The sequence below is a fragment of the Schistocerca nitens genome, chromosome 1 (genome assembly GCF_023898315.1).
Source record: "Schistocerca nitens isolate TAMUIC-IGC-003100 chromosome 1, iqSchNite1.1, whole genome shotgun sequence".
Classification (NCBI taxonomy): Eukaryota; Metazoa; Arthropoda; class Insecta; order Orthoptera; family Acrididae; genus Schistocerca; species Schistocerca nitens.
The window spans coordinates 1,268,869,436-1,268,894,049 of NC_064614.1; the positions used below are offsets into that span (position 1 = coordinate 1,268,869,436).

A 24,614-nucleotide genomic window follows, 5' to 3' on the forward strand; every position below is an offset into this window, starting at 1 on the left:
ACACATATATGTCACAGAGTAAGTTAACATGTGTACACGTTAGCGTTCAGATAACACTGAGTCTCAGTCTAGCGGCCGCTGCTCGGCTGGCCGCTTAGGTGGTGCCGCTGCTGCATGGCTGGCAGGCAGACAGCGCCGCACGTAGAGGACGTGCGTAATTGCGCGGCGGCACTTTAAATGATCGGCGAGTCACAACAGTGACCAAGAGATGAAAACAGTTAGCAGATTGAGAAGAATGCAGGAACATGGAGAGCTCCATCAAACAAGTCTTTGGACTGAAGACTGCAACAACAACATGAAACATGTATGCTCTTTCTGGTGAAACAACACTTATTTATTAACTACCTGACAAACATAGCATTGCCTACGTATTCCCTTTGCCAGTAATTTTTTTTTTTTATTTTTTTTTTATTAGAAACTAAAACAAAAAATGAACTGTGTTTGTAGTGAAGTATCCAAAAAATTTCAGTTCCATGTATTCTTGAAAACACCTTTGAAGTTATGAAACAATTGTACAAAGAAATATGCATTATGTACAAATGTTTAAGTATAGTATCACAGTTCCTGTAAACTGAGTGCAGCTGTTTTGCATTTCTATAATACTATTTTGTAAACATCCTTATGACAAGGCCTCGTCATAGTTCTATAGAGGGCTATCATTTCTGCCTACAGCTGTTTGTGCTTCACAGTTACAAGCTGTCAATAGTGCTGCCAGGTGTCAGAGATTTCCTTAAGCTGACTTGACTGTGGGAGTGTATTAGCACTAAAACATAAATGTATCAAACCTTCATCCCCTATGAGGCACTTTTTCATGTTTCTCAGTGTTTATGATGTCATATCTCTTGAACTATGTGTCACAAAATGACGTATTTGTATAGGTACATTCAGCAACATATCTGGATACTGTCAGCAAAATATGTTGCAAATAGAGTTAGTAGCAAAGAAATAATAAATTTAAAAGTCATGCATGATTTGGCAGTTTTTCATGTATCTTAGTGTTTATGACATCATATCTTCTGATCTATGTGTTATAAAGTGATATAATTTTGTAGGTACATTCAGTGGCATAAGTGGATAATGTCTGCAAAACGTGTTTATGAATAGAGTTAGTAGAAAAGAAGTAATAAATTAAAACATCATACACAGTACTGCAGTTCTTTTCACACATTTCAGTGGTTATGATGTCATATCTCCTAAAGTATGATAGGTAAGTGGTTCTCATCCCCACAGCAACTGTTGCCTGACAGGAAGGGACATGTACCAAGTTTGATTGAAATTCGTCCGGTGTGGAACATCTTCTCAATGAAGTTGTGTGGACTATCTATTTAGTATTAAGTTATTTGACAATGGCCTAGGAAGCTGAAAGCTGGTTCATAATGGACTATTAAATAAATATTATTGTGGAACATTAATACTGTGTATTCAAGTTTTTAATATGTCTATGTTCCTGCAAGAACAGACAGAATATTTCATAAGTAGGTATATATCTTACACGATTCATCTTATATTACAGTAACTATCACCTTTCCCTGTTTTCCATGCTTTGGAACGTTTTTAATACTCAGCACATAATTTTTACATAATTTGTATATTTGACACTTGATTCATTAAAAATCATATACCAAAATCTTTGGCATTCTTTTCACAAAACTGGAATGGCATACTACATGGATTAGTTCATAGGATATGGGTTCCACCTTTTTGCAAATAGATTGTTTTTTCTTTCTACCCAAACATGTTTCAACACCTCTGTGCCATCATCAGTGGGTTTTTGTTTATTGAAATCATACAGTTGGTCCTGCAAAACCATATAACGTAAAATCACAGTAAGAAGCAAAATGAACATAAACTTTCCTTAGGCCTCACTCTGTTAGATCAGTTACAACCTAAAATATGTTCACTTTTTACAGTTTTCAATAAACAAAAACCCACTGATGATGGCATAGAGGTGCTGAAACACGTTTAGGTAAAAACAAAAAGAAACAGTGTGTTTGCAAAAAGGCGGAACCCATATCCTATAATTTAACTGCAAACACAGACAGAAAAAACAAGAGCTGCAGATCCAAAAGATGAATACATGGATTAGTGTTAATATTACTGAACTCCAAATCCCTGCACCAGTGATTGTAATGGTGTGTGTTTATTTCTGGATGTCACCAGACTGTGACAGTGAAAGGGTACAATAACTTTTCAGTATGGTTTAACCGTGTAGCACTATCTTATAAATACTTGTAACTCACACTAATAAGACAAGACAGTACCTACATCTGTGTTGAATTATATAAATTATAGTTGTAACAATGGATGCCAAATTCATTCTACTAAATGTTCTATGACAAACATGCAATCAATGTTGACACCATTTACTGAAACTTCAAATGCAAGATATTTGTTTTTCGGGTTTTAGAATTTATAACTTCACAATTCAAAACCACCATAATAGCAACTGGTAGAAGTTGGACTTACTATATGTTCAGTCTAAGAAGGCTCTCTATGAGGTGGCTGATGGAATCAGCTGAATTTCATTTCCAGTTATTTTATTTAGCATATGGCTAATACAGACATATCACAAAACTAAATTACATATACACATGTACATATTGACACACAAGAAACTTAAGTTTGTCTTTACAACTGAATATCCAGTCCTTCAATCCAGCGCACTGCATCTGGAGTTGCTAGCAGGAAGACCTATTTGGCGCCGTTATAGGCTCGAATCCTGCATTCACTGACAATGTGGTGAACAGTCTGGTATGGAGCCCTGCAGTCACAGGCTGGATCAGGCAGCTTCTTCCACTTAAAGAGAGCATCCCTGCATCAGCCATGGCCAGTACGGATTCTGTTGAGAGTAGTCCAGGTCTTGTGTGGTAGGTCGAACCCACTTGAAAGTTTAGCATCTGAGAAGATGTTATGCAGGTGCACATCTGTCACTGCTTCCCACCGACCTTTACATTCTTCACGAGGTTTGAAATCCTTAGCAACCATGTCAGCAGCATCGCACAGAGTTGGATGGCGTGATTTCAGTCTCTTGCGATTTAAAAGTGGCAGGTCGCTATGCACGGGTAGGTTAGAATTCCTGGAGATCTTGTGGAATTCTCTCATAAGGGCAGTACATCTGCGTAGATCAGGAGGCATTATACCGGTTAACAGTGAAAGCCAATAAACTGGAGTAGATCTGATTGCGCCAGATATTATGCGCATTGTCGTATTCAGCTGGGTATCAACAAGCCTTGTATGATGACTGTTCATCCAAACAGGTGCACAATACTCAGCACTTGAGTACACCAAGCACAGAGCTGAAGATCACAGGGTGGTTGCTGAAGATCCCCAGGTAGTTCCGCATAGCTTATGGAGGATGTTGTTTCGAGTGCTCAACTTTTGAGCTAAGTTAAGAAGGTGTTGTTTGAAGCATAGTGTATGATCCAGGAAGACACCAAGATATTTTGGGTTCCAATTATGACGAAGAATTCCGCCTCTGAAACTTACTTCCAGTTTTACGTTTGCCAACCGGTTATTTAGATGGAAGCAACACACTTCTGTTTTACTCACACTGGGTTGTGAGTCTCCAGATTTTGAAGTAATTATCTAATGCAGACAGGTCATTGGCTAGAATCTCTTCTGTTGTCTTCATTTCCTGGTGTTTTATGGCTAGAGCCAGGTCATTGGCATTGCAGTATTTTCTGGACGAAGTGTCAGGTAAATCAGATAGATATAGGTTGAACAGTAAGGGTGAGAGAACTGATCCTTGAGGTAATCCGTTGTTCAGCTTCCTCTCTTTACTTATGTTGCTTCCAGTGATTTCCTGGAACTTCCAATCACTTAGCATGCTGTTAATCAGTCAAGCCATTGTTCTGCAGGGTATGATGCGGAGAAATTTGTAGATAAGGCCTTCCTTCCACACAGTGCCAAAGGCGGCAGTTAGATCAACAAAAGCCACAGATGTTTTCTGCTTCATTTGGTATCCTGACTCTATGAAGGATGTGAGAGACAATACTTGGTCACAGCAGCTACGCCCTGGTCTGAAGCCTGCCTGATCAACTGAAATATTCTCTACGATAGCACTACTTATTCTGTTATATATTAGCCTTTCAAAAAGCTTGTAGCAGCAGCTGAGTAGGGCAATGGGGTGATAGTTTTCTACCTTGTTTCTGGGTTTGCCAGGTTTCAGAACAGATATTATCTTCACCTTTTTAAACTCCAATGGAAGTTGACCAGTCAGCAGGATGTCAGTGAACAATGCTGCCAGCCATTTCTTAGCTTTTCCTCCCATATGGATCAGGAATTCTGGATGGATACCATCGAATCCAGGCGCCTTATGTGGTTTGAGGTCCTTCACTCCAGAGTCAATGTCTGAAACTGTGAAGGGATGGGTATACTCAGATGAGGGAGATGCCTTCTTTTTCAGGTCACGAAGCTGTCGTCTGATATGTCTTGTATGTTTCTTGTCAGGAGGTACTCTTGAGGTAGTAATGATGGGGGAAGCAATTTGATCTGGTGTTACTTCGCAATTTTTTATGCATGCTGGTGCACTTCCTCCAGTTTTCTCAGAAGACTCCATGCTTTCCTGCTCGAGTGGGTAAAGTCCATATTTTCGACTGTTTCTGCCCATTTCTGCCTCTGAGACATGTCCAAGCTGGACAATAGTTCCATAGCTATCTCTGGGTCATCACTTTGCTGGAAGTGTTGGTACAGTGTTTTACTTTCATCATTCCATCCTGGAACATGTTCTTTTCGGTATCCTCTTGGCATACACTATTTAGCTGTTGCTATTACTGCACCAATGAAGCGTTGATAGTTCTTATGTGATGGAGGTATCCATCGAATGGTCTTACCCAGTTCCGTTGAAAACTTTATCCAGTCAGCTTTCTGGAAATTCCATCGAACATGAGGAGTTGATCGTATGACAGGAACCGTGCAGCCAATTTGTATTATTACAGGTCTGTGTTGGCTGTGAAGAAAGGCATCTATCACTTTCCTTGTGGTGTTGATGGGAAAGCCAGTTTTGTTGCAGCTAACAAAGCATAAGTCAGGATTTGAATCCTTGTCCCAAGCAGCTGACCCTGAAAGTGCCTTGATCTTTGGCATCAAACACTAGATGAAGATTATTCTCTTCGACCCATTCTGCAAGCATGCTCCCATTTTCATCATTTAGAGAGTACTTCCAAAGTTCGTGGTGACTATTTAAGTCTCCTATGTAAATTGCAGGATATTCTGCTGTGTGTAGGACAAAAATCAGGCCATGTTGTTTTGGGTGGTTTGTAAACATTTGTAATAGTAATGCCGTGCAATTGTATGACAACTGTATGTGTATCTGCCTCCACACTTACAGAAATCAGTGAAGCGTCATTTATGTTGTTCCAGACGTACGTAGCAATTCCATACACCTCGTGGTAAGTTACACCAAGTGGAGAATATCCAGGTATTCAACCTCGGCTTCGGAATATTTCTTCGCTGGAAACACGAGTTTCCTGAATGGCAACGACATCGATATTGTTGTCCAGCAAAAATTTTGATAGGTAGTCACACTTTGCCCTGCTAATGCTTTCGATATTCAGTTGAACGAGTCTGATAGTTGGTCCAATGTTTCATGTTAATGAGCTCTGAAAAGAACTGTTTCTGCTATTTAGTTGATATGTCATTGCCAGGAGATCCTATGGATAGTCTGGCTGCCTGTAATCACTGTTGCTCAATTAGCACCACCCAGGAGGCACTTGTAGGGTATTTTAAGCTTAAATCTACGGATGTGAGCAACGCTACCAGTATTGATTACTAACTGGTCACCATCAATGTTTGTTAGCTAACAACACCATTTAGCGCATCTACTTCTTTAGAACCAAAGTGACATGCAGAGTTGACGATAACTGGAGTATTACATATAACTGAGTTTTGAATTATCTTCTTTATTGTCATTTTAGATTCATTAATTACTGTGTCATCTGCTAGCTAAAATTGGTGGCAGTTGGTAATCATTCAATTCAAGTCAATGTATTTTGACTTCTATTGATTCAGCCGCTCCGATCAGGCAGCTTGCTGCGAGTCTTCTTAGAATGTACATATTGTACACCATATTGTGTTATGTTTGTTACTGCCTTATGGAAAGGCACAAAAAATGCTGTAACGTTGTATGTTTCTTTTGCACTAATGTTACAAATCTTTAGGATCTGTTAATATGTGATGTACAATCTTTACATTGTGACAGAAACAGTTGCACAACCTGCTCTGCATTAAACTAGTGGTGCCATATCTCATGCCCTAAGATGATTGACTGTGCTCCTGTGTATGAAAAGGACATCAGCCAAATTTTGCCATGTATTAGACTACTGATTAAGTAACAAAATATGTATTGATTACCTGGATAAAATGCTGGTCTTTGTAAACCATCATAACAGAAACTGCATTGATCATTTATTAGTTATCTGAATAAATTGCTGGTAACACAGTCTTTATAAAGACCACCTATGTTGCATTGACGCATATGATAGCAATAAAACAGACATGATTGCTACATCAAAGAACTGAGTGCCCTAGTAATCTTAAAGAACACCTAAGGATTCCAAGGTCCAACCAGTAGTCTGAAAAATTTACACTACTTACAGTAAGTATACCATCTCCAATTGGTTCCTTCAAACTTTCACAGAAAATTTCCACAATAAAAAAAAAATAGGATAACTGCTTGTAGCTATGTAAGTAAAGAGTTACACCAAATCCAAACACTTCACTTTTCCTTGGTTGATTGATTTAGGGGAGGGTACCAAACACTGAGGTCATCGATCCCATTGGTTTAGGGAACGATGGGGAAGGAAGTTGCCTGTGCCCTTTCAAATGAACCATACTGGCCTTTGCCTGCAGTGATTTAGGGAAATCATGGAAAACCTAAATCAGGATGGCCAGACATGGATTTGAACTGTCACTCTCTTGAATGCGACTTCACTTTTCCATGAAAACAAGTACAGTTTATTTATTAAATGAATCTTTCACTCTCCAGCAGAATGTGTGCTGTTTTGAAACTCATCGGAAGTTTAAAACTAAGGTCAATGAAGTATTTATTCAACAGAAAGGTGCTGTGTAATTTAATACAATGCTGATAACTGGTCATCCTGTACAAGCTTCTTCCTTCTGTGAAAGTATGTATACTCCATAATGGTCTTTTTCTTTATTCTGGTATGAAAGTACACACAAGGTCACTTACAGACATCCAACAGGAAATTTTAAATCTCCAGATATAAAAAAAAGTAACGGAATACCTTATTAGCCACTCCTCCTACGGTATGTCCATAATTAAAGTTCCACTTCCGAAATGCTGCAGAAAGAGAACCACTGCTAAATTTGAACAGCAAACTATTGATGCAGGGGGAAACAGCTGTTCCCCAGTTTACATCCAAGATGCCCAACATGACTGTCTCCATGAAGAATCGCATGCTGCTGGTAAAACTCTTTTACAAGAACAGCGACTGTGCGCCATTAGCCTTGCAGACATTCTGGGCAATGAGGGGTATGGAAAAGGTGTTGGTTGAGTGTCTGCTAAGGCTGTTGAGAAAATAATTACAAAATTCGAAAAGACAGGTTCTTCTGAAGCGCATTGTGGCAGAGGAAGGAAAGCAGTTGATCTGAGATCTATCAACGATGTGGCCACAGCATTGCAGGAATAGTCAGGCAGTCATGTGCAAACATGCAGTGCATGACAAATTGCCCGAATGTTGGACATGCTTGTGAGGCTGGTGCATAAAATCCTACAAAACATCCTGCATTGCTATCCATACAAAATCACCCATGTTCAGGGGTTCCTTCCCACTGATTTGCCTGCAAGACAAACATTCAGTTTGATATTTCTTGCTCACATGGAAGTGGACAATGACTGGCCATGGAACATCCTGTAGACAGATGAGCCTATTTCCATCTCCAATGGCCTGTTAATAGGCAGAACTGTAGAATATTGGGAACAGAAAATCTGCATGCACATCAACCAATACATCTTCATTCTGCAAAAGTTGACAGTTTATCATAGGGCCATATTTCTCTGTGGAGATGAGTTCTGCAGGTTCTATTACGAGTACTGTCACTGATAAATGCAATGAGAGACATTTGCACACCAATGTTATTGCAACCTTTCAGTAACATGGACGTGGCATAGACTAATTTTTACGCAAGATGGCACTCCTCTGCACATTGCACAGCCAGTGAAGTGGCTGCTGCACATTCATTTAAGAAATTCTAGAATTATCAGCCATTATTTCCCTACAGTCTGGCCATCCAGACCTCCTGATCTTAATCCACGTGACTTCTGGCTGTGGGCTACCGGAAAGATGCTGGGTTTAGTGCTCCAATTACAAATGGCTCCAATTATGAATATAGCTATATTGAAGGCCTGCATTGCATAATGCATTCTAAACATGACCCCAAGACACTCTAATCTGTTGTGGAACACGCAGTTTCTCAATTTCAACCTTCCTGAGCCAGTCTCACAACAATTAGAAACCAATGTCATTTTGCTTTTTATGCAGCTTTTGACCCATGACAATTAAAAACTTACATTGTTTAGCTTTTTATGAGGTTTTTGGTCCCAGGACAATTAAAAATCAGTGTCTTTTGTTTTTTATGCAGTTTTTGGCCTCAGGACGGTTAAAAACTAATTTCTCCTGTACGATGCAGTATGACCTTACTGTGGTGGATGGACTTACTTAAATAAAAGTGCCACAGCTGTTGACTGCAGAATTTGTGCAGTTATGCACATTGAAAGTACAGATGGTGCAATGTGCAATTAAAGTCATAGCCATTGTATTGTGATTCATCTGTTATTTGAGGCCAATCCCATTCATGTTAAGATGCTTACCATGCCATCTATTGCTAAAATTTTCATTAATTTTTGTTCCATAACATTTCCCACTGCACCAATAACACACTTTTCAAATTTGATATCATTCTGAACAGTCGTTCTCTTTATACAGTGTTTTGATACTGGAACTTTAATTATGTAAACAGACTGAAAATGGTGCTGCAGTCAGCAACGCCTATACAAGACAATAAGTGTTTGGCACACTGCTGCTAAAATGGCAGCTTATCAAGATTTAAGTGAGTCTGAATGTGGTGTTGTAGTTGGCACACAAGTGATGGGACACAGCATCTCAGAGGTAGCCATGAAGTGACCATTTCTTGAGTGTACCGTGAATACCAAGAATCTAGTATAACATCAAATCTCTGACATCGCTGAGGCCATAAAAAGACCCTGCAAGAACGGGACCAACAAAGACTGAAAATTGTTCAATGTGACAGAAATGCAACCCTTCCACAAATTGCTGCAGATTTTAATGCTGGGTCAGTGTGTGAATCGTTCAATGAAACATTAACGATATGGGCTTTCGGAGCCGAAGGCCCTTGATGACTGCAGGACACAAAGCTTTATGCCTTGCCTTGGCCTGCCAACACTGACATTGGACTGTTGATGACTGGAAACATGTTGCCTAGTCAGATGAGTCTCGTTTCAAATTGCATACAATGGATGGACGTGTACGGGTATGGAGACAACTTCATGAATTCATGGACACTGCATGTCAGCAGGGGACTGTTCAAGCTGGTGAAGGCTCTGTAATAGTGTGGGGAGAGTGCAGTTTGAGTGATATGCAACCCCAGATATGTCTATATACACCTCTGATGGGTGACACATATGTAAGCATCCTGTCTGATCACCTGCATTCAGTCATGTCCACTGTGCATTCCAAAGGACTAGGGCAATTTCAGCAGGACAATGTGACACTGCACACATCCAGAATTGCTATAAAGTGGCTCCAGGAACACTCTTCTGAGTTTAAAGACTTTCCCTGGCCACCAAACTCCCCAGACATGAACATTATTGAGCATTTCTGGAATGAATTGCAACGTGCTATAAAGAAACAGCACCTGAGGAGGAACAACAGCTTTTCTGCAAACTAACTGTTTTTCTCCTAATATACCTGTATACTGATCAAAGTGTTGTAGAAGAAATTCTTATAATTGTCAGTGGAGTCGATAAGATCTAACCATAATTTGTTGCTGGCAAACTTACAGAAGTTATAAGATGAACACCAATGAATGTGAAACAATGTTAATGGAATGTAATTTAATTAAATCAAATGCAGCTGAGGGAATTATACTAGGAAATGAGACACTAAAAGTAGCAAACAACCTTTGTTATTTCAACAGCAAAACAACTCATTATGATCAAAATAGAGAGGATACAAAATGCTTAATGGCAACAGCAATAAAAGTAAGTCTGACAAATAGAAATATTCTAACATCTATTATAAATTTAACTAATAGGAAACATTTTCTAAAAGCATTTTTCTAGATCATAGTCTTGTGCACAAATGAAACAGTTTAGACAAGAAGAGAACAGAAGCTTCTGAAATGTGGTGCTACACAAGAATGCTGAAGATTAGATAGGTAGATAGAATAAATAATGAAGTTAGTTAGGTAGATAGAATAAATAATGAAGTTGGTACTGATTAAAATTGGCATAGTTTGTGCTATTTACGCAAAAATGAAGAGGCTTAACAGCATAAACTAGTGTGGTATACTGCAATATACCAGTCTTTGGACTGAATACCACAGCAACAACATATTTTACAGTGCAATGTTGGATTCCACTGTTAATGTATAACTTGATTCATTTTACATTCCTGGAGGCTCTTTTTCATGATGGCAACTACAGGAAATGATTTGTGAGTAAATAAATGAATGGACAAATGAATGCCGGCACACACGTAAAGCACACCTTACATTTGAGCTAATTAAATTGGATTCAGTTATTTACATTATAATGCCGTGGAAAACTGTGCAATTAAAACATTTTAAAATTAACCATCAACCAATCACATTTTTTCCCCACTTAGTTGTTGTTAAGAATTATAATTCAGTGTAAAAGTACAGAATGAATTTTAGACATGTAATAAATTACGATATGCTAGAACAAAATTTGCGCATGATACTAATGTAAAAGTAAGAGTATTTACTACTCACTTTGCGCCATCTGGAAATGTCATAACACCAAGGCCTGAGCATAAGCCATTTTGAAATCCACCATCATATCGAGTCCCATCTGGCATCACAAGGTGGCCCATGCCATGTTTTTGTCCACGTTGACTCCAGTCTCCAACATAGCGTGTCCCATCTTCATATCGATAGGCGCCAGTTTTTACAACTCCTGGCAGTACTAAAAATTAAAAAAAATATATTAATAATAATAATAATAATAAATTCTGTGACCTTAGAGTATAGCATAATTTGAAGTTGTTTCATGTAATTAACAAGGAGTAACTGAACCTTAATTTTCTGTCAGATTCCTCATTGTGTTGAACACAAAATTCTGTTTGGGAAATAACAATGTTTTGATACTAATAGCATCCCTTCTGTTTTGTTATAAGTTATCTTAATAACAGACAACGGTACATAACAATAAAATTGTGTCACAGTTTCAAGGGTTAGTTGAGCAATATAAGGATGTGTGTTGTCTTGCTGGAGAATCACACCTCTCCTCTGAGATCCACGACGTCTCTCTCTCGTGATTGGCTTCACCTTGTTTAAAAGCAAATATGAGTAGTATTGGCTGTTCATTGTATGCTGCTCTTTGAGATAATCACAAAAAACTGGACCTTCAGCATCCCAAAACAATGTCAACATGACTTTTCCTGCTGATGCTTGGGTTGTGAATTTTTTTCTTGAGAGGTGAGTTGGTGTGCTTCCACTCCATGCTTTGTCTTTTTGATTCTGGCTCATAGTAGTGAACCCAAGTTTCATCACAAGTTAAAATTTTGTTGAGGAAGTGCTCACCTTCACTTTCATAATGTGCCTTTAGCTACGTGCACACTTTCAGCCTCGTTTCCTCGTGTAGTCGCGTCAACTCCTTTGGGACCCGTCTTGAACACATTTGGCGGTACTTCAGCTTGTTACAGATAAAGTTATGAACTGTACCAGTATTAACTTGAACCTTATCAACTATAATTTTCACAGTCACATGGTGGTCAGCACTAATAATATCATTAATTCAACTTTCAACTGAGGGAGTCGAAACTGCAACAGGTCAGCCAGAGCGATGTTCGTCAGTCACTGAGTCGTGACCATTTTTGAACTGCTCTACCCACTTGTAAAAATTTGCACAATTCATACAACTTTCACCATAAACTTGAGACATTCTACAGTATATATACACTGGTTTCTTAGCTTCAGCAAGTAAAGAATGAATAACAGAATGTTGTTCAACTAATGTGGACGTTTCAAGCAGACTCGCCATCTTGAAATGTATTTTTGAAGTAATAAACTAAACGATGTTGATACATCAGCTGATCAGGGCTCAACCCAGTGATGCCAAATTAAAGCTATAAATGTACCACACTTGCCCTACTAACAGTTTTTTCCCCAGACCAATTTGTCTCTTTAATTATTGAATGACCCTTGTACTTATATTCCACAATTTCAAATAAATTAAAATGATATGCTGATGTCAGGTACAGGCACTAAAGGTGATGCACTAGGTGAAACACTGTATGTAAAAGTTGCCCAGATGAGCAACTAAAAACTAAGAAAAATTGGATTTCATGTCCTGCCAATAAATAGGTCATTAGACATGGACTGTATAACATGGCAAAATAGCATCAGTGTGTAGATGAGGATAGATCATTACTCATCAAACATAAGAAGCACAGAGTAGCAGACAGGCACACAGAAATGAGGAAAAGTACTTCAGTTTCAAAGTCCATCCTCGGGGCTAATAGACAAATCCATCACATTTCTCTCCCTGAAACAGACTCACATTCAGTATTAGAGAGAGAGAGAGAGAGAGAGAGAGAGAGAGAGAGAGAGAGTAAAGATGGAAGCTCATTCGTGATGGAAATATATTGCATCCAATGGCAAGAAACAGACCTGACATCTTTGAGGATGTCCACATCAAAACTGGTATCAGTGAGCATGAGGCAGCTGTAGCAACAATGATTACCAAAGTACAAAGGGCAACTGGAAAAAGTATTAAGATTTATATTAGATTCTCTCTATGAGGTACTTGACATCATTAACTCAGGGCAGGAGCATGTACAGAAAATGTGGCAGAAGTTTAGAAGGATATTTGACCGAGCACTGATTAGATATGTGCCTAGCAGAACAGTTCAACATGGGAAAGAACCTCCATGGTATACAGTCTCCATATAGAAACTTCTAAACAGGCACTGACTGCTGCTATACAGGCACAAAACACAGCATAGGGTTATAGACTAAGAGATGCATTTGGTTCTCAAAAGGAAAATACAAGCTTTCACAGATTATCACCATCTTTTTCATTAGGGGATGACTGTCTGTGGGGAGCAAAGTCTGCTTCCTGTCCTGTAGAGTGGCATTCAAACATGTCACTGATCAGGTGATGATGTTGGGGATTGTAACTTCCATTGCCTGTGTCAGGGTTTACACGGGTGGAGGAAATCGGCAGTGTGGCAGTACACCCTCCCTCCCCCACTGGGCTGTAATGGAGGGTGGAATGAGAATGTAGACCCCCTCCTCCCCCAAGAATTACCTATTGTATTAAACATATCAATTTTTGATTGTATTTCTTTGAAGCTGCACCATCTCAAGTGCCTGTTACCAGGCACCACTCAAATTATAACCTCCATCTCTGTTACCACACTGCACTTGTCTACCATGTGCCATGTGAAAGGGGGGAAAATTATGTAATGCAGAAAATCTGTACCATGTCATATTGCTCCCATGCATTGTCTTATTGGGATTTTGTAATAAGAGTAGGAGAAATTTACACGTGAAGTAACATTTTAAACAGGGGCAGATGTTATATTTGTCATCCAAGGGGTGCCTAGAGATGAGCACTTGAGACTAAGATTCTTCAAGGCACTGCAACCAAAAATCTTAACCCTTAAAGATAGGTGTTGATGGGGGCGGTCTCTGTTTCCCTTCTGCCCCTCATCATGGCATGGTGCAGCTGGGGGGGGCGGGGGGGGGGGGGCGTACCAGCACAGTTCCAGTTTCTTACATTTTTGCATATGAATGCTGCCCTCCACATGACATAACACTACCGAGTGACGCTATCTGACCAATGATGAGCTTGAATGCCACTACAAAGGAAGCAGATAAGGTCCTGGAAGACAGTCATCTCCCGACAAAGCAGATGCTGATAATCTCTGAAAGCTCGAGTTTTAACTCCATTTTCACATGGCCTAAACTAAGGGTAGATTTTACGAAAGAATGTCACAACAAAAAACTTGGACAATCTTCTTCATATGCAGGTCTGCAGCCTTGACACATTTTTCAAAAGAACACACTGTTTAGGTTTACTTCACTAGTACCTCATCTCCTACCTACCAAACTTCATAGAAGCAAGCCTACAAAAACTTTCAATACTAGCGCTCCTTGAGGAAACGATATTGTGGAGATAGACTCAGCCACAAGCCACGGGATGTTTCCAGAAGGAAATTTTCACACTGTAGTGGAATGTACACTGATACAAAACTTTCTGTCAGATTAAAACTCTGTGCTGAACCAAGACACAAACTCGAGACCTTTGCCTTTGCGGGCATGTGGTCTACTTACTGAGCTACCCAAGCACAATTCACAACCCATCCCCACAGCTTCACCTTCTGCAAGGAAGTTTCGTATCAGTGCACACTCCACTGCAGGACAAAAATTTAATTCTGGAACACATAATCTGTTGTAGGATGTAAAATTTTTCATTCACTTGCTGTTGTTGGCCAATTTGGACAATTAAGTCATTATCAAGTACACACACAGCATTTCCATTCAACATGCAGTAGGAGATTTACATAAATTAATGTATCAGTTCACCTGCAGAACCATACATGAACTCTGGCAGACGCTCTTTATAGAGGTAACAAGTGTATAAGTGGAAGTTCCTAATTGATAAAATGTTCAATGACCTGACGTACACTTCATACCTGAGTTGTATCATACATGGTTCTTCCATGTTGTTGTTGTTGTTATTGTTGTAGTCTTCAGTCCAGAGACTGGTTTGGTGCAGCTCTCCATGCTACAATATCATGTGCACGCTTCTTCATCTCCAAGTAGCTACTGCAACCTACATCCTTCTGCATCTGCTTAGTCTATTCACCTCTTGGTCTCCCTCTACGATTTTTACCCCCATGCTGCCCTCCAACACTAAATTGGTGATCCCATGATGCCTCAGAACATGTCCTACCAAACCATCCCTTCTTCCAGTCAAGTTGTGACACAATTTCCTCTTCTCCCCAATTCGATTCAGTACGTCCTCATTAGTTACATGATCTACCCATCTAATCTTCAGCATTCTTCTGTAATACCACAGTTCAAAAGCTTCTACTCTCTTCTTGTCTAAACTATTTATCATCCATGTTTCACTTCCATACATGGCTACACTACACACAAATACTTTCACAAAAGACTTCCTGACACAAATCTATACTTGATATCAACAAATTTCTCTTCTTCAGAAACGCTTTCATTGCCATCACCAGTCTACATTTTATATCCTCTCTACTTTGACCATCATCAGTTACTTTCCTCCCAAAATAGCAAAATTCATTTACTACTTTAAGTGTCTCATTTCCTGATCTAATTCCCTGAGCATCAGGTGATTTAATTCGACCACATTGCATTATCCTTGTTTTGCTTTTGTTGATGTTCATCTTATATCCTCCTTTCAAGATACTGTTCATCCCATTCAACTGCTCTTCCAGGCCCTTTGCTGTCTCTGGGAGAATTACAATTTCATCGGCAAACCTCAAAGTTTTTATTTCTACTCCATGGATTTTAATACCTACCCTGAATTTTTCTTTTGTTTCCTTTACTGCTTGCTCAACATACAGACTGAATAACATCGGGATAGGCTACAACCCTGTCTCACTCCCTTCCCAACCACTGCTTCCCTTTCCTGCCCCTCAACTCTTATAACTGCATTTGACCCCTGCCACCAATATAATTTGAAAGAGACTATTCAACTTGACATTGTAAAAAGCTTTCTTTAAGTCTACAAATGATAGAAACATTGGTTTGCCTTTCCTTAATCTATCTTCTAAGACAAGTCATAGGGTCCAGTATTGCCTCATGTGTTACAACATTTATACAGAATCCAAACTGATCTTCCCCAAGGTCAGCTTCTACCAGGTTTTTCATTCGTCTGTAAAGAATATGTGTTAGTATTTTGCAGCCGTGACTTATTAAACTAATAGTTCAGTAATTTTCACACCTGACAACATTGCTTTTCTTTGGGATTGGAATTATTATATCCTTCTTGAAGTCTGAGGGTATATTGCCTGTCTCATACATCTTGCTCACCAGGTGGTAGAGTTTTGTCAGGGCTGGCTCTCCCAAGGCTATTAGTTGTTCTAATGGAATGTTGGCTACTCCTGGGGCTTTGTTTCAACTTTGGTCTTTCAGTGCTCTGTCAAATTCTTCAGGCAGTGTCAGATCTCCCATTTCATTTTCATCTATGTCCTCTTCCATTCCCATAATATTGCCCTCAAGTACATCGCCCTTTTATAGACCCTCTATATACTCCTTCCACCTTTCTGCTTTCCCTTCTTTGCTTAGAACTGGGTTTCCACTTGAGCTCTCGATATTAATGCAAGTGGTTGTCTTTTCTGCAAAGGTCTCTTTAATTTTCCCATAGTCAGTATCTATCTTACCCCTAGTTATTTATGCCTCTACATACTTACATTTGTCCTCTAGCCTTCCCTGCTTAGCCATTTTGCACTTCTGATCAATCTAATTTTTGAGACATTTGTATTCCTTTTTTCCTGCTTCAATTGACTGCATTTTTATATTTTCTCCTTTCATCAATTAAATGCAATCTCTCTTCTGTTACCCTAGGATTTGTATTAGCTCTCATCTTTTTACCTGCTAGATCCTCTGCTGCCTTCACTATTTCATCTCTCAAAGCTACCCATTCTTCTTCTACTCTATTTCTTTCTCTCGCTCTTGTCAATTGTTTCCTAATGCTTTCTCTGTAACTCTATCCAATATCTGGTTCTTTCAGTTTATTCAGGTCCCATTTCCTTAAATTCCCACTGTTTTGCAGTTTCTTCAGTTTTAATCTACAGTTCATATCCAATAGATTGTGGCCAGAGTCCACAACTGCCCCTGGAAATGTCTTACAATTTAAAACCTGGTTCCTAAATCTCTGTCTTACCATTATAAACCTTCTTCGACATGCTTCACAATATTTCTGTTTGTAGTCAATATGGATCATGCCAATTTTGATGTGTGGTTCCAGAAGCGGACTGAGAGATTAATTTACATGCTACACATTCTACTGCATAGCATGGTAGAGATACTATGTATGTGCTCGTCAAAAATGGCCAATAGCAGCAAATTAACAAAAAATTTTACAGAGTGCAATCCATAATAATTTCTTTCAATAAACAAAAAACTTTATGTCAAAATGCTAGTGTGTCCTGTCTTACGATAGTGCTCAGGTGTGTGAGACCCACACCAAATAGTAACAATTGGCAGACACTCGAAGATTCTGAAACCATCAATCATATTGAATGCAAATTGGACTTTTCTTGTATTATATCATGAAAGCTCAAGGTCAAGGCAATCACATGGCTTTAGTAACTCTTGACTTCCAAAAAGCATGTGACTTATTGTGATATCAACATTATTATCAACAAAAGTATGATTATATGGGGTACCAAAAAAAAAATTTGATCAAATGGTACTGTTACAACAAATACCTTCAGAAAAGAGTTTATAACATTTAAATTTATATTAGATGTTATCAGATTCCTTTCTTCAGAAATGCTTTTCTTACTATAGCTACTGTAGGTTTTATGCCCCCTCTATTTTAGCTATCGTCAATTATTTTGCTGCCCAAATAGTAGAACTCATTGACTACTTTTAGTATCTCATTTCCTAATCCAGTTCCTTCAGCATAACTTGATTTAATTCAACTCAAATCCATTAGTTTTGTTCTACTGTCATTGATGTTCATCTTGTAGTATCTTTTCAAGACACTATCCATTCCAGTAAACTGCTCTTCCGAGTACTTTGCTGCCTCTAACACAATTATGATATAATCGGCGAAACTCAATTTTTTTTATTTCTTCTCCCCAAACTTTAATTCACTCTCCAAATAGGTTAGGTTAGGTTAGGTTAGGTTAGGTTAGGTTAGGTTAGGTTAGGTTTTCTCCTTGGTTTTCTTCACTACTTGTTCAATGTACAGATTGAGTAACATCAGGGATAGGCTACAACCCTGTGTCACTCCCTTCTCAAACACTGCTTCCCTTTCATATCATCCAACTTGTATAGCTGTCATCTGGCCTCTGTACAAGTTGCATGTTAACTTTCAGTCTCTGTATTTTATCTCTGCTGCCCTCAGAATTTCAAAGAGTGTATATTCAGTCAAATTTTCAGACGCTTTCTCTGAATCTACAAACTCTATAAACATAGGTTTGCCTTTTTTAAAGTATTTTTTAGATAAGTCAGAGGGTCAGCACTGCCTTGTGTGTTCCTACATTTCTCCAGAACCCAAACTGATCTTCTCCATGGTCCGCTCCTACCAAATTTTCCATTCTTCTGTAAATAATTCATGTCATTATACTGCAAGGATGATTTATTAAATGGATACTTTGGTAATACATTTGTTAGCACTTGCCTTCTTTGGAACTGGAATTATTGCATTCCTCCTTAAGTCTGAGGGTCTTTTGCTCATGTCATACATCTTGCTCATCAGGTGGCATAGTTTTGTCATGGCTGAGTCTCGAAAGTATCTCAATAAGTCTGAGGGAATGCCTTTCCTCTATGGGCTTTGTTTCTACTTACGTGCCTAACAAAACCAGCATTATTGCTATTTAAATAAATGAAATGTGATTACTTGGAGAAAGGATTACTAAGTGAAGCACTGTACAAAAGCATTAATTAGAAAAGCAGTTTTACTAAGTATGTTGTCTTTCCCCATTCCAATCAAGACTGGAATGATGACCAAATCTAGGAATAAATGCAGAAAACCAAATAATTTCACTCATATGGAATATTTTAAATTACAATTAATAGTTATTAATAGTTCTGTGGATTTCCAAGTGCCAGAATTTGAGATTAACAGACAGAAAATGGACCGAGACTCGGACTCGGGACCTTTGCCTTTCGTGGGAAAGTGCTGTACCGACTGAGCTACCCAAGCACCTTCGCAGGTTCGCAGGAGAGCTTCTGTTAAGTTTGGAAGGTAGGAGACGAGGTACTGGCAGAAGTAAAGCTGTGAGGACGGGGCGTGAGTCGTGCTTGGGTAGCTCAGTCGGTACAGCACTTTCCCGCGAAAGGCAAAGGTCCCGAGTTCGAGTCTCGGTCCGGCACACAGTTTTAATCTGCCAGGAAGTCTTACATTCTGTTTGTTCTTTGCTGAGACAATCTTTCATCATCTCATAACATATGAAAAACTGTTGTATTTTACACACTTCCATTCACTTAGAACTTTTATATGGACTAAACAGTTATATATAAAAACACATGCACCTATTTATGATGAAAATCGGCATTTGTCTTCCAAGGAAACTAATGGGATACAGCTGTTTTCCTCTAGTAATTACCTTTTTGATCCAAAAGCTGACTTCCAAAAAATATGAATATATGTAAACCAATCATCTAATATGAAATTTTTCTAGTGGATAATGATTTCCATTAACATGAGTAATTATCTTCCTCAAAAGCATTTGCTTGGATATTGTGAGATAAGTGGTCAGAGTTGATAGTAGAATACTACACAGAACGTAGTTATTACAAAAGTTATGTATCAATAACAGTTAAGTTCACAAGCAATAAAAAATATTATCTTAGAATAATGTTAATACATGTAACCACTACAAAAGGGACAAAATCTGTAGTATCTAAATTTTGTATCCTGTCCCAAATCTCAAAATAAGCTCTGTCATCAGGTGCCTAGCTCTTCAACAAATTGTAAGAAGTTATAAGACTTTGTCAATATTCATACTTCTAACAATTAATTTACTTTAATTTAAAAAGTGCCTCAAAAAGCCATAAATCTGAAATTGAATTGAGTTCCAAGAATCAATGACAAATATAATTTCTATACTCTACTTGAGTGCATCAAAGAACGCTCAGCTTAAAAATTAGTTAATTTTCTACAATCTGGAAACAAAAGTTAATGTGAGTATCTACTATGGAAGCAATAGCTAAATGATAAAATTTAGTAATCCAATGAAGGCAGTTCAGTTCAAAAGTATTCGTTACAGGATAAATATCAGTTTGCATTTTGTCATATATTTCCCAGTTACTTATTTCGTCCAAGAATCATTTTAGTACATTGTTCGTACACACAGTGTAGGAGAAGGGAAACATACCGTAATTAATTTATGATTAAAATAGTCATTGTGACTACACGGTCAACACAATCAAAGTGCATAATAATACAAAATTGATATTGCTTCTACATATGATTGTAGTGCCTATTAAGTGAGATTACATGAGAAACACAAAGTAAGTTATAATGTGAAGTGACATAACACGTAATTAACAACATTTAGTAAATGAGGTTTACTTATTATGATTTTCCAGAAATTCAGAGACACAATAGAAGCAGCAGTGTTCAAGCAATAACTGTTTCAACTTTAACTTAAGTGTATTTAATGTTGGTAGGCATTTTGAGTAAGAAGGCGTATACTTTCTGGTATATAAAATAACTCCAGTATGGAACACTCCTCTTTTGCATATGTTTTTACTTACCTTGTTTATCCCCAGCATTGGCAAGTGTACAAAAACATGCAGTTCACTTTAGACTAGTAGATAACAACAGCAAACTAGTATAAATGGAAAAGTGGTTGTGTTAATATTAATATTAAAGTTACGTCATCTGATTGTGTAAGATAAGACACAAATTTACTTCCTTTTGCACAGGGCTTTAACTGCAGCAGCATTTGTTTGTAATAGAATAACTGGAAAATATAGGAAACCACTGTTTTTAGAATACAGAAGCAGGACACGACAGATGAATAAATGAGATATTTAAGCATTCTCCTTCATGCCTACATTTGGGAAAACACATACATTCATAAAATACTGACATATGTGAGGTACAAGACACTGTGAAAATCCAATACTGATGTTTAATGCATTCAGCAACTTTCGTGGAAGGTTCATGTTATTATGAAGTTTGAGATACTAGCACTTCAAGGACAAACATAATTCTTCCTGTTAGTGTTGTGTGTTGCAAGAATACGAAATTACCAATAAACTGGCCATGAAAATATCAGTATAATGGGCTGGCTTCTCTAAGCTAACATTCTCTACAAGAAAATACTATCATAATTTAAATCATATAACAATGTTATACAAGTATGCAATACATCTTTTTGCTCTTTTATTCTCTCTGTTATGTATTCTATTGTTATTAAATACAATTTTATCATTTTTCTACACTGTTCCTGACAATATTTAATTTGCATTGCATATACTGAAATATGTCAGAATAACTTTTTGTTGCATTGCACACACTTCGTTGTATTACACAGTGTGTTTATTTGACAATATTCCATTTTATCTAGATGAATAAATAAAACAAAATTGGGCCAAAACAGGTCGGCAGATATAATATTAAAATGGAAAATTACGTATTTATTACCTAACTTACATGAGGAGGACTACGTGAAATCTTATTTCCTAATGTGCTGGGTGTTTTTTCTTTCCCAGTAACTTTTTAAGTCATAGATAAGCCTCGAGATACTAGCAGTCTGAGACTGAATACTGTTAGACTAAAATTACTTGGAAATACAGTCACAAGATACAAACCACAACAAAATACTGGTCAAATTATACTTCATACAGAAAGTCAAATTATACTTCTTACCTATAAGTCAAGTTATTAGTTAAATTATACTTCATACAGAAATAAGCTTCTAAGAAAATAAAACTCTTGCACTATAATGATCTAGTCCTTGCAGTTTTGAAGTAATTCTAATGAAAAATAATACAACTTAGAGAAATGCATAATATCTGCTTGACTATATGATGTTTACTTTAAAAGTAACACCATTTTAACAAAACCATCTTACCATCAGCCATTGTCAGCAAGCAGTGGCAATGCTGCTTAGCTTAAACCAATACACCATTCAAGTGGAATCTCATTAGGCTGCACCTGTGAGTCTTCCCACTGCAGGCACAGGAAATAGATCAATATTTTCTCAATATGTGAATTAAATGATAGCTTCTATTCTGTTACATACAAAAAATATTTACGTATGTATAGACAAGAAAATACTAGTTTCTATCTATTATGCATGAGTGAAATCATTGATCTATGCACAATAAACATTTATTTTTGTTTCTTCTTGTCATAGTATTGAAAACATTTAATATATGTTCAACTGTTTCAATGAAAATGCTCACTTCATCCAACAATTAATGTGAATAGGGTATCACTCAGTGTCAAACATTTTTCTTTAATCTAAGATGCTTCCTACTTTGCAATAAATGCAAACTATAAAATAGATATTGCTTCAAAGTAACACAACTCTCACAAATGAAACACAAAAGTTGCAGCACTTAACAAATTTTATATTTTATTATATTAATATTTGACTATAAAATATAATTACAGTATTAGACTGTGTGTACTTACTATTTAAGAATCACTAATTATAATGCCGCTGACAAACAGTTAACAGTTGTGACAGGCTTTTGCAATTAAAGACATTTTGTGCTGGATGGGAAAATTAAGAACTGAACTGTAAAAATGTTCCTCAGATGTAGTGACTGAATGACAAAATAATGAATAGGTCATAAGATAAGTTGCCTAACTGAGTTAAAATTAACGGTATGTAACTCTGTTACACAAAAACTAGTAACATAAAGTCAATTTTTTAAGCTCCTATAAGTATAGGATAAAATACTGTATTGTCTCAACTGCTTATTATGACATATCCTGCTTAGGAGAAGATAACAAGCCAGCATTCCTTATCCTTGATAAGGACACAAACATGCTGGTGCATCACAGCATACCAATTCTTGGAATAGTATCTGTGCTAGGTTTCTTTCTTTATTTTTAACTGATCAGGTAAAGGTAAGTGGCTGGTTTTTTACATTTTTGTTTGTTGTTTCCGACATGAAATTGTCATCATTATAATACTTCTGCCATTAACACGCTGGAAATCAAATGGCACATATGAGTATACCAGCCAAAGAAAAACTAGCTTTCTCAGTCTTCCATATTTACTTCAACAATGAAAGTGAAAGGGCTGATAGGAGCATACATGGAAGCTCTTTCTTTTCTAACAGAAGCTTTGTAGAGAAGAAAATAGAAAAATTATGACAGGATTAACTTGAAATTGGATGGGGTCAAGAATTAAAAGGTAAATTGCAGTATCTGACCACTGATGAGATACAAACAACTTAAAATATGCAAGGACTAATCATTAAAAAAGGATATTTAATATTGTAAGCCAAGTCCAAACTTACTTGACTGCCACACCTAGATCAGCATCCACAAAATCTGCAAGTAGGACTTTAAAGTATTACAACACTGTAAAAAAGCAAAAAGTGCCGAAACTGTTTATGAGGTGAATATACAACATCGCAAAATATAAAATAAATAGTATAAACAAAATATGAACATATTCTAAACCACTGAAGATGCCCTGAAAATAAAGGCCAAATGCATATGGCACACAAATTTTGTTTTATGCAGTTGTGATTAGACAGTCCCAAAGTAATAAATGATCAACATACTGTGATATTTTATGGAACAGAGGGCAATGGGACTACAAAAATTGACGATACCTGATAAACATTAAATATTTCATGGTATCTATTTCCTGAGATTGTTTCCAGAAATGGCCTTAGCTCTAAACAGCCCTGATTTCATATAAGTGAAAAGAAAGGTGTGTTTTATCATGCTGTGGTTGTGAAACAGATGTCTGTAGTCAAGAGGTTTTCAGTAGAGAATGAATATATAAAAGGTTTCATTAATAGTTGAAAACTATTTCAATAAATATTTTTCAGACTAAACAACATTACCTACTGGACTATTAGGAAGCTCATCTTATAAAATATAAGTCACCCCCTTAAGACAGCGCACTGGTCACCTTGGTGATATAGAAATGGTACCAGGTAGTTGTGTGAGCAGTCAGACATGTGACCTTCTGTCACTGATGTAGGGTATGGCAGCAAAGTGGTGTGTATGTGCCAGTCAGAACGGAGTCAGTGCAGTAATATGAGTAGACGTGACAGGCTGTCAGAAAGGAGTTATTATGCTGGACATGCCTGTGACCACACTGTACATGAAATACCCAATTCGTTGGGGTATACATGCAGACTGTCCCGTGTGTCTACAAGGAAAGATGTACCACACACAGCTGTGTGACATGGCATAACAGCAGTGGTTGTGTAAAGATTCTTACCAACAGCATGAGGGAGTGGTGTCACACTTTGTCAGTTCCTGCTATCACAGAATGCAGCTCCATCACAACCATTTTCTGTGCAAAAATTGTGAAGGAACCTGCATGCAGTGGACATTTATTAGAATCAGGTACCTTGCAAAAGGCCTTGCTCACTGTAGCACTTAAAGCTGTACATCTTCAGTGTCCAAACAATACAGAATCTAGATGTTAGGAGACTGGTACCATGTGTAGTACAGTCTCACAATTTAT

The 24,614-nt window shown here is 37.7% G+C and overlaps 1 protein-coding gene across 1 annotated transcript in view; it reads right to left on the reverse strand.

Moving 5' to 3' along the window:
• LOC126201997 (MORN repeat-containing protein 4 homolog) overlaps window positions 1-22,129 on the reverse strand; it is a 39,609-nt gene extending 17,480 nt beyond the window's left edge. Inside the window, exons 1-2 of the mRNA XM_049936828.1 lie at window positions 22,023-22,129; window positions 10,993-11,185 (exon numbers count right to left, since the gene is read on the reverse strand). Coding sequence (XP_049792785.1) covers window positions 10,993-11,185; window positions 22,023-22,032 — 203 coding nt within the window. The 5' untranslated portion in view covers window positions 22,033-22,129. The remainder of the gene's footprint in view (window positions 1-10,992; window positions 11,186-22,022) is intronic.
• Between the last annotated feature and the right edge of the window lie 2,485 nt (window positions 22,130-24,614).